General features: G+C 29.1%; 2 protein-coding genes across 2 annotated transcripts in view; one reads left to right on the top strand and one right to left on the bottom strand.

Annotated features, from left to right (window-relative positions):
• LOC107457666 (uncharacterized) overlaps positions 1–12,282 on the top strand; it is an 88,445-nt gene that overhangs the window by 49,014 nt on the left and 27,149 nt on the right. The window lies entirely within an intron of this gene.
• LOC107457667 (uncharacterized) lies at positions 2,780–4,332 on the bottom strand. The gene is made up of 3 exons (XM_052251485.1): positions 3,667–4,332; positions 3,504–3,564; positions 2,780–2,862 (listed from the first exon to the last, which is right to left on the bottom strand). The coding sequence occupies exons 1-3, from the start codon at positions 4,330–4,332 to the stop codon at positions 2,780–2,782; spliced, it is 810 nt and encodes a 269-aa protein (XP_052107445.1).

Genomic DNA, 12,282 nt, shown 5'->3' with positions numbered 1-12,282 from the left:
AAAATATCTAATTTTTATATTTGAATTCAAAGATCGAGGAAGTGTTGTTTATTCTAATTTATTTGAATAGATAACTTTTTTTTATTTGATTTGATTATTAGATGATATTTCTATTATTTTATCTTTTTTTATTGTAAAATCCAACGAAGGTCCACTCAGATCAGTCCAAATCCAACATATTTTTAATGTTTAAAATTAAAAACTATTACGTAATAAAAGTAAGAGATGAGGATTAAATTTGGGTGCTTTAAGTTATAATAATGAATTTAAGCCAACTAAACTATTTTTTACTTTTTGAAAAAGTATTATTAATTCTTTTATAAAAAATTTAGGAGGGCCATGGCTCCATTGCCTCAACTAAGTTCCGCTCCTCTGTATATATATGTATATATTGGGGTGTTCATGGTTTGGTTAATCCAAAAACCAAACCAATTTTTTAGTTAACAAAAAATATAGTCTTAGTTAATTAACCAAATTTATTGTATATGATCAAATCGATTATTAATCAGTTAGTAAAATTTGAAACCGATTACTAAAATAAAATCGGTTTTTAATATAAAAATCGATTTTTCTAGTTTCTACAATAAACAATCAGTTTTTACAAAAAAAAATCGATTTTTACACCAAAAGACCAATTTTTTACACCAAAAACTGATTTTTATACCAAAAATTGATTTTTATACCTAAAAATCGGTTTTTACACAAAATTTAATTTTTTTGTATATAAAAATCCAAATTTTAACCTTTTTTTTAAATTGAATTTTTTTAATCTAAAAATTAATTTTTTGCTTTCTAAATAATATGAGTAACATTTGTAAATAATGAAATCCCTTCCATTACTTCGTTATTTTTTCTTTCTTATCTCTTTTCAACATTTTCTATAAATAATTTTTTTCTAATGTAAATAATTTTCTTTCTAAATGATACGAGTAACTTTTTTTATCTGCTTCTCTCCATCTCTCTCATTTTCTCTCCCCCTTCTCTCTCTCTCCCCCCTTCTCCTCTTTTTTCCCTCCCTTCTCTTTGTCTTCCTCTCTCTCTTTCTCTCTCCCTCCCCTCTCCTCCTCTTTTTCTTTTCTCTCTCTCTCCTCCTCCTCTCTTCCTTCTCTCTCCTTCCCTCTCCCTTTCTCTTTTTCTTTCTCTATCCTTCTCTCCCTCTTTCTTTCCATGCTCTCTCTCCCCTTTTTTTCTATTTTAGGGAAGTTCTGCCAAATTTTTTTAAATATTTTGGATAAAACTTAATAAAAAAATTATAAAAAATTAATTATCTCTAATTAATTTATGCTGTATATTTTACTTTGTTATAAAATAAATTATTAAGAGTATTTAAGAATGTTTTCACAAATGTATAGTGACTACTTTTTTAATACATATAATATTTTATTAAAATTATTTATGAAAAATTGTGTTGAAAAATTTGATTTGGAGGAAAAGTTATGTGAAAGGTAAGTATGTATTTTTTTTTTAATTCTTAACATAGACTATCCGTTGTGTTAAACTCAAAAGTGTGTATCATGGGTTCTGTTGTTAACATGTATTTTTTTTCTTTTGTTCTATTTTTTTTCGGTAACTTTACAAATATATTTAATTATAAATCATATCAAAATTTTAAAGTGATCAATAAACAAAGAGCACAATGAGTATTGAAATTTTAAAATAAAAACGTTAGATGTGTCACCCTGAAATTTATGAAGATCTTTTAAATATTATATTAATAGGATTAAAGAGAATTTAATCGATTTTTTTTATTTTTTTCTGTACAATCTTATTTCTACCTAAAATTTTTAATCTTTCTTAAGAATTTTTAAAGATATATATTAGAACTTCAAATTTCTAAAGGTTTAATTATTTTATTGTTCTATGTAGTTTTTTCAACTACTTTTTAATCAAGTTATATTTTTATACCTTTTTTAATTAGATTTTTATATTGTTTTTAATTTTATAATTAAATTTTTTTATGTTAAAAATATTAAAATTAGCAAAATATTTTTTCAAAAAATATATATTTAAAGATCTAGTTAAATTTTTAATTGTGAATACTTTTAATTTGCAGACAAATATTTAGTTAATTCTAATACTTTTGACACTAAAAATGACCTAATTATAAAATTAAAAATAGTATAAGAATTTAATTAAAAAAATATAAAAACTTAATTAAGAATTTAATAAAATTATAGCGACAATTAAAGTAATTAAACTATTCCTAAAACATCATCCCGTCGACGCTTAATCTTATTAAAAATTTATCTATTTTAATGAACCTAGATATTGAGACATGCTTAATTTAAGAAAGGAGAAATACAACATATAATCAAAAGCATGATAGAATATTAGAATCATGGAAGGTATATGCTATAAATATGACTTGTATAATGAGCAGAAAGTAAATATTATCAACCTGCATTAATCCCAAAATCTTTTCTAATGTGATATTATTATTGGATTTCGTTATTGTCAAACATACAAACTACTATGTATTGAACTATTGAACTATTGAAGTCTACTAAGTTTAGACTATTTTAACTGATTTTTATATATCCTAAACATTATTGCTCATTAAAATTAATATTAAATTGCCATTGAGCATAAATGAAAAACAAAGTAAATCTCTATATTTTAGTTAAAGATTTTCCTCTAAACACTAATAATAAGTGTTAAAAGATCCAACTCATAATACTAGTCAGTTCTCAACAGATTTCACATTGATCTTATAACAGAAAAGTAAAAATCATCAACTTGAAATTACTATAGTCAGAATTAATTACTATTCTATTCAAATTCAATTCAGCTCTTCATGTTTCATTGCTTGCTCCTTTACTGTCACCTTATTAACAGCTCTCCCAGTCAACATAGTCAACAAACCTAAAAAAAGGAAAGAGGAAAACTTTGAGTTCTCAATAATATATTCCATCAACTTATTCATCATTTGTATATTTCTTTCTTGACATGTAGTTGAACTAAAATTAATGGGATCTAATTCAATTTAAAAAATTAGCTTAATAAAGAATATTAAAATTATATTTAACAAATATATCATATTTTCTAAAACATCTAGAAATAAACATTTAAAATTAAAATATGCGATATACATGTGACCTAACAAATATAAAATAGAATCTGATACTATATTATAATTAAACAATTTAAAAGAAAGCTTAAGAATAGTGAAGATTGAACATAATTTGCACAGCAATAATTATTGTAACTAATTGTGTCACTATCAATTTAAAACAATGCAATATCTTGTGTTACAATTCATACACAGAGACACATAGTTCCATGCAGAGTATACAACCAACACCTTGGAACAAGGTTTCTTGTGTTACAAGCCATACAAATAAAGATATACCTTTAATTTAAAGATAGGGTGATATGTATTTGATTGTAACATTGAAATGTATAAACAATAACTGTGATTTGTGAAGCTAACATTGTTCATTCATCAGCATTGTTATATGGACAAAAAATTCAGTCTTTTCATATACCTTATGAACTAGGTTTACTTGAATCAGATTGATGATTAGGTCCCCGATAATAACCACGTGTCCCAAAATACTCTTCATACTGATAATAATATAAAAAAAAAAAAAGGTTAACGATTGCACCAATAATCAAGAATTATAAAATAAAGAAAAAAAGAGAACTGGTTTGGTTTGAGAGTTTCACCTGTGTAGCAAACAACGACCGCCCAGGTGGAGATTGATAGTACCTTTCTCTTTCTTGCTGGTTTGAAGAACCTGAATTAGAATTTGAATGCCAACTCCAAGGAGTAAGAAAAGATTCATCTTTCTCAAGAAAAGATGTCAGACGAGGATCAATCTCCACTGCCTTCGCCGTTGCGGCACCACCATCACCACCAACGGTTGTTCTTTCTTCTACAGGAGAACCACTTTGTTGTTCTTGGTTCTTCTTGTTCTTAGCTTCTTGCTCTTGCTCCGTCATTATCTTAGCTTCTTGCTCTTGCTCTTGTTCCATCATTATCTTAGCTGCTTGCTCTTGCTCCATCTTTATCTTAGTTTCTTGCTCTTGCTTAGCTTCTTGCTCTTGCTCCATCATTATTGTCTTCAGCGATGGTGGTTTCTGCTGATTCTCCATCTGATTCAGTTGCTGATTCTCTTCTTGCTCTTGCTCTTGCTCCATCTTTATCTTAGCTTCTTGCTCTTGCTCCATCATTATCTTAGCTGCTTGCTCTTGCTCCATCATTATCTTAGCTTCTTGCTCTTGCTCCATCTTTATCTTAGCTTCTTGCTCTTCCTTAGCTTCTTGCTCTTGCTCCATCATTATTGTCTTCAGCGATGGTGGATGCTGCTGATTCTCCATCTGATTCTCCATCATTATTGCTTAGATAATAATATCAATAATGCTGTCTAATAAGTAGAAATGATGATTTTGTTCGTTTGGAAGCTTAAAATGTCAAAGGAACAGTAAGAGTTTCAGAATGTAAGGAGGGAAATGAGCAAAAAAGAAAGAAAATGAATGTTGATAGTTGATACTATTGTCTATTTTTTTAGGTATTTATACCTACCTATATAATAAAAATGTAGCCAAATAACAAAATGATACGTAAATTATATTATTGGTGTCAATATTTAATTTTTTCTTAAAAAAATATATATAATATTAATACTTTTACTAAAACACTCTTATATTTTAATAAAAATAAAAAATATATTTTTATTTAATTTTATAAAAAGATATAAATATTTTTTTTATATTGAACAAAAAAATGTATTTAATTATTCATATACACTAAAAATAATTGTTTCAATTTTATTAATGCTCTCCGTAAACCCTAATTTGTCATAATCATTTATATAAAATAAAAATCTAAAAAACTAAAAAAAATTAAATAATTTTTTCATGTTTTAGGTATTCTCATCAACCGGTCATCTTTTTAAGGAATGTCTTTCACTCTCAATTTTAAGACTCATTCTCTCTTCTTTTTCACTGCACTAGCTCACTAGAGTTTCACTCGACTCTCCTCTCCTTCATATTCGCCAGCATCTTGTCGTTTGCCTTGTCTTATCGCTGGCATTTCAACGTCTCCCGACCTTCCTAGGGATCTTCGTCGCCAACGACAAAAACAACTCGTCTAATAATACTCTTGTACTTTGTAGTTTGGAGTTGGAAAAAAAGGAGTCTAAGTACTTTGGAGTTGATAAATTTTTCCATCAATCTTTGACTTTGTACTTGCGGTAATACTCTTGTAGGTTGAAAAGATCTTTGGCCCTGAAATATTTCACAGTTGCAAAAATGATACTTCAAGTAAGCATTAAAGAAACCATTAAATCTCCGAATCTGCATATGCTATTGTGTTTCATACTTTCAATCATAGAGCTTTTTACTTCTCTCGTTTAATTTCAAAATCTTCTACAGAATAGTGAGGCCATGGTTTCAATTGACATGTTAGTTGGTCCATCTGAAGTTTTAGTCATTGCAGATAAGCATGCAATTCCTTCTCATGTTGCTGCTGATTTGCTTTCCCAGGTTCAATGAGTTTTTAATATGCTCTTATTTCCAGATCTCTTGTGCTTTCTTTCTACATTACTCATATCCTATGCACATAAATTTTGATTTCCAAGCTGAGCATGGACCTGATAGCCAGGTTGTTCTTGTAACAGCTGACCACATAATTTTTAGTTTTTGTTTCTTTCCCTTTCTCTAAACATTATTTTAGTTCATGATGAACCTTATTTTTTCACTCTTCATTGAAAATCAATCTTCAACTAGTAGAATGGTCCCAATTTCCCAAAGAGTCAGGCTTGACTATCTGTACATTTTCATCCTAAACATTAATAGTTTAGAATGCGTGAACTCTAAAAAAGGATTTTGTTAACAAATATCCTGAAAATTTTGATTTTCAATATAAAAAGGGTGTTCTAAATACGCTTATTAATCCATAAATAAAATATAAGTTGATATTATGTTGTATATCTTAAATTTATAAGTAATACAACACTTTGTGTAATGAGAACAAACCCTTTCTTCATATCAGGCAGAGTTGTGAGCTATATTCACCTCAACCAATTTATGCCAGAAGCTAGCTAGCTGGTTGATGCATGGCTGTCAAAGATAAATAAAAAAGTGAAAGAAAAATTTGCAAAAACTATTACTAGTTTATCTGGAAAAAAGAGCAATGGATCATCACTAATGTATAGGACTCCACTTAAAAACTAATATTCACTTGAAATATAATATTTGGGGATACGCAATCTTTTGGCAAAATAGTTTAGGATAATCATAAAATTAAATATGAGAAGAAAAACATCTATATCAAGACTCGATGATATCTTAATGAAAACCTAATGATTCAGGCAGTCTTTAGCAAAAGGTAACAATAGCTTCAATTATGAATATTTCGCATCCAAGATGCACCTTCTCATTACTATCAATGTTAAAACAGTGGTTAACCTTACAACCGAGTTGCTTTTGTGGCTGGCGACGAGGAGCCTTGGAAAGGCTGAGAAACGTTGAAACGCCGGCGACAAGATGAACAACGAGACGCCGAAAAGTGTGAATGAGACGAGAGTCGAGAGTCCAGTGAAAATCTAGTGGGCTAGTTGCAGTGAGTGAGAAGAGAGTTTGAGTCTGAAAATTAAGAATGAAAGACATTCCTTGAGAGGGTGAAAGATTGGTGAGAAAATTCACAAGATGAAGAAGTTCTTTAATTTTTTTTAGTTTTTTAGATTTTTATTTTGTATAAATGACTATGAGAGATTAGAGTTTGCGGAAGCATTAATAAAATTGAAGCAATTATTTAGTGTGTATGAATAATTAAATGTGTTTTTATTTTATTTTTCAAATTATTTAAAATTATAAGATTAAAGTTAATTGAATTTTAAACTTTGATTAATTTAAATAGATAGTTTGGTCTAATATAAAAAAGAGAAATTTATGGTACAGAATGCTTTAATCTTTTTTAAATTTAAAAGGTATTTTTTTATAAAATTAAAAAAATATATTTTTTATTTTTACTAAATTATAATAGTGTCTTAGTAAAAGTATTGATTATATAATATTTTTAAGAAAAAATTAAATACTGACGTGGATAATATAATTCACATGTCATTTTGTTATTTGTCTATAATTTTATTATATCAGTACGTATAAATTTATCATTATATCGAAGTAAACACCATTTTTTTATAAGGATTTTCTTTGGTTTATAAATAAATTTTATTTAATTATTACTTCTCTGTTTGATATAATGGAAAAAAATATTTATTTTATCGCACAATCTCCTTTTTTTTTGTTTCAAATGGGGAGATTTTTTATATGAGAGTCACTTAAATAAAGACGTTTAAAACGTCTTTTTTTAAAGATATTTTTTAGTAATTAAAATTTAACACATATAATTAATTAAATCGTATTATTTTTGTCAAATAAGAGTATTTTAATCATTTTCTATAATAAGGATATTGTAGTCATTTTTATAAAAAAAAATAGGATGTTGTAGTCATTTTTTATAAAAAAAATAATATTAATTTAGATCAATTCAAGATTTGATTCACTATTTTTCGGTCAAATTAATTTGTCTGGCCTAATTTTGACAAAAATAACACGGTTTAATTAATTATATGTATTAAAATTTAATCATTAAAAAACATCTTAAAAAAAAACGTTTTAGACGTCTTTATTTGAGTGACTCCCTCTTTACATTTATGAATTGTGATCACATATTTTTTTCAAATATGATATCTTCCCGAATTTTCTTGTGCCGTAAATATATTGATTTTAGGTTAAGTACGATTTTGGTCCCTAAGGTAGGGGCTGAAAATATTTTTCGTTTTTGGCGTTTTTTCGCTACAAAATGGTCCCAAAGGTTTTAGTTTGTTTTAAAATGTCCTTTTTACCAAATTTTTTATTTTTATTACCAAATTACCCCTAAATAAAAAATTATAAAATAAAATAAAAAAAAAAGAAAGAAAGGGATCGACGAAGGGGGAAGAAAGAGAATGGGAGGGGGAGGGGGAGAGGAAAGAAGGGGGAAGGGAAGGTAGCGCTTGGTTCTAAACCTTGTTATTGATTGCTTGAAGCATGATTAATTTTTAAAGCATTGATTGATTAATTGATTATGGTAGGGTTGTGTTGTGTCGTTGCAAGATGAATATGATTGTTTTGCTTTGTGATGCTTGCTGGTTGTTATTTGATCTCACCGCATTTCAGATTTGATCAATGAAATGTTTTCCAAACATTCAGTTTTTGGTTTGCATTTCCATATATTGACTTGGATTTATACCTTACTAAAAGTTATCCAACGGAATAAGTCAAGCTGATCTCATGAAAATCCCAAATAACTAATAAGATTGAATGACAAACTTGATCAGTTGAATGTTGAATGATATTTTTAAGTTTATATTAGAATATAATTATGTTTTAATGTGTTTATTTATATTTTGTTTATTATTGTATTATAAAACGGTTTTTTCGGTTCAACCACGGTCGAATCGGTTGAACCTATAAACCAGTGAACCAGTAATTAAAACGGTTTGATGACCGGTTCGGTTTTCAGAACCTTGATTAGAACCAAACTGGTGATCGAATCGGTTAGGTTATTGGGTCATTGGATTATTGGTTGAACCGGTAAGTTATTGGTTGAACAGGTTGACTCGATCTTTCGCAAAGAAAAAAATAGAAAAAAATTTAAAATTAAAATTTAAAATACATATTTTAACTAATATTTTAAGAATATCAAGCTATTTTAAAACAATATGGAACAAGAACAATTAGTATTTTATTATTTTTACTCTATCATAAATATATTTATTTTGGTTTTTATATTAAAATAACTATTATTTTTAAATTTTAATAATTTATTAATTAGTTTATATCTATTAAACTATTATATGCTAAAGTATTTAGTCACAAAAAAATATGCTACAAGTATTTATTAAAAAATAATATTAATAGATATTATATAATAGTTAAAAAAATAGAAATATAATTAATTTAAAAATGAATGAGTTTATAACTAAAATTAAAATAAATTAAGTAGAAGTAAACTATTTGATGAAATATATCTATATGTATCATAATTTGCATAAATTAAAATAAGAAATAAATCAGCTAAGTGGCAAATAAGGATAATTTTGTTGTGAATAACAAGGATTCGAACCCCAATTCACACATTTTGAGAAATTTTAAACTTCAAACGGTTCGGTCGGACCGACCTTATCAAGTTTGATCGGTTCTCTAAAGTTGCCCCAACCACCAGAGTGGGAAAGGCCATTAAGACTAAGAAACTGAATTCCCGTTACATTGGACCGTTTGAGATCCTGAAGAGAATTGGACCAGTGGCTTATAGGATCGCTTTACGTATTTTACGTATCGCAGCTTTGAAAATATACTCCTGACGCGAATCATGTTCCAGAGCCAAAATTGGCTTATAGGATCGCTTTACGTATTTTACGTATCGCAGCTTCGAAAATATACTCCTGACGCCAGAATCGGTTCAAGTAAGAGAAAATCTGACTCTTCTAGTAACTCCAGTTAGGATTGATGACATCAGCATCAAGCGTTTACGCGGAAAGGAGGTCTCTTTAGTGAAAGTAGTTTGGAGTCGGGCTGGTATTGAAGAGCATACTTGGGAGCTCAAGTCAGATATGCAAAAGGACTACCCACACATCTTTTCAGGTAACTGAATCTGAATTTTGAGGACAAAATTCTTAATTAGGTAGGTAGGATGTAAACCCCGCAAGATTAGTAAATAATTAGTCAATAAATTAAATTTTAATAAAAAATTAAAAATGTAAATATTATATTAAAATAGGATAGAGCTCATTAAAACGATAATTTTGACACTAATTTCGAAGAATTCGGCCCAAGATTTAGCCGATCAGACCGAACCGGTTGAACCAAATTTCAAACTTCCAAACCTCTATTATCATCTTCTAGTCATAAAATATAATAGTAAGCCTAGTAATTAGCTGAAGCTAGGAAAATGAGATAACTTGGGGATGAAGAAAAGGGTAAACATGATAAATGATAGGAGTATGATGTGAAGGCTGGAAGAGTTCATGATGACATGGCTATGATGAATGATTATGGAATGGATATGAATGTGATAAATACTTATGTGGCTTATGCATTTAATGTTATCTGAGATACGAGTTTTCCTGGATAGAATACCGTGGCTTGCCACCACGTGTACCAGGTTGAGACTCGATACTCTGTTGACTCTACGTCATAAGGGTGACCGGGCACGTATAAATTCCCGGGAATAGTTATCCCCCATTGAGTAAAATTATATATGAATGTATGATTTATGAATGAAATGAGAAAAGCTATGCATAGACTCATGGAGATGCGCGACGAGGGATAGTTTAAGGGTTTCGGACTTGTCAGGTTGGCATGATAACCGACAGATGAGCCTCATCAGCCATAGGACAGGCATACATCATGTGCATTCTGTTTGTTTGTTTGCTATGCCTTATCTGGGAATGCCTAACTAAATATATTATGTTAACTGTAGTAATTGCTACTTGCACTACTTGCCTTCTACTTGTGATTGAAATTGTCTGTTTGTCTGTCTTTGCTAAATCATTGGTGATGGAGGAACGGAGGAAAGGCGGACAGGTTTTGTGTTAAAGTTAGGTTTAAGTAAGTTTAAAATTTCCTAGACACCTACCCCTTTTATGGTTTCTGATTAGTAACTTAAGCTTTATAATCTGAGTGTCGGCGTTCTAGGATTGCCTCTGGCATTCCCAGGACCTTATATATTATGTACGTGACACCTTTACCATGCTGAGAACCTCCGGTTCTCATCCCATACTGTGTTGTTGTTTTTCAAATGCAAGTCGAGAGACACCTCGCTAGGCTTCTGGACTTCTGAAGCGGAGTGGTTCCTGGGTTCTTTTGTTGTTTATTTATGTATGTATGTACTTAGCTTTCTCTCCAAATAACTTGTTTATTTTGTTTCTCTTAGAGGTTTAAGGAGAGTTAAGGTTATTTATCCTTGTATTTTGGGTTGATGGGAGATGTATATATGTATGTAAATATTCTCCACCCAGCGTTGGCTTTGCAGGCTGAGTTAGGAGCTAGTTATTCTATATCCTTGACTCTCTAATCTCACTTTCTGTTTAATTATACTTGTAAAGCTTACGTTTCTTAGCACGCAAATAATCTCGTTTCCTGAACGTTGCGCTTTTTATTTTGCGGATTTTGTTTCACCCATTTTTCAAGGCTCCTAGGTATTATATTCTTTCTACTACTGTATGTATATATTTTATTTTAGAGGTCGTAATACCTCATCACCTCTATTTTACGGCTTAAGCGTAAAGCTCTGTGTAGTAGGGTGTTACATTATACATAAAATACAAGGTGGAGAATCTATATACATATATAAATATAAACAAAATATGTTCTTGAGTCCCAAGAGTTCTTCGCTTCATCCGAGTCAGACGCCTTGATATATGTATCTTTGGAATTCTTCTCTCATATTTATCTCTTACGCGAGTGATGAGATTTTCTGTTTAATGCTTTGCTTAACTTTTCTTCACAGGCTTCCAGTTAAAATTTCTTTCAACTATTATTATATATATTTTTACTTTTAGAGATCGTAATACCTTGTCACCTCAGTTTTATGACTTAAGTATAAGACTCTGTGTGGTAGAGTGTTACAGAAGGATTATTGACTCCAAGAGTGATCAATAGCAACTAGATTCGGTAGAATGATGGGTGAAGATTAGGAATACATTTATTCTTGGAGTCACCATCAATAAATTTTTTCACGTATATATATTTATAATTTACATATAAATACTTGAGAGAGTTTTAGTTACCTTAAAAAAACTCCTTCAATTCAACAAGGTTGCTATGTATATGATTCGGTAGAATGATGGGTAAAGATTAGGAATACATTTATTCTTAGAGTCACCATCAGTAAATTTTTTCACGTATATATATTTATAATTTACATATAAATACTTGAGAGAGTTTTAGTTACCTTAAAAAAACTCCTTCAATTCAACAAGGTTGCTATGTATATCCTCATATCAGAGTCACACACACAGTTCTTTGTCATCAATGTTTGATGCTGTGTTGTTGTAATCATATATATATAGAGGTATTCATAAAAAAACTAAAATGTAGTTAATCGGTTAAAAAATTATAACTACATTTTGGTTAACTAAAAGCAAATTTAAAAAATCGATTTTTAACCGGTTAACCAAAACTAAAACCAAATTAAAATCAAAACTTAATTAAAACTGGTTTTATTCAAATTCCAAAATTAGTTTTTACATACTCTCTCTCTCTCTCTCTCTTTTCCTTCCTCTCTCTTTC

This window comes from Arachis duranensis, chromosome 7 (genome assembly GCF_000817695.3).
Source record: "Arachis duranensis cultivar V14167 chromosome 7, aradu.V14167.gnm2.J7QH, whole genome shotgun sequence".
Taxonomy (NCBI): Eukaryota; Viridiplantae; Streptophyta; class Magnoliopsida; order Fabales; family Fabaceae; genus Arachis; species Arachis duranensis.
Note: the sequence above shows the minus strand (reverse complement) of the source record. Positions and strands in the feature narration are given on the sequence as shown.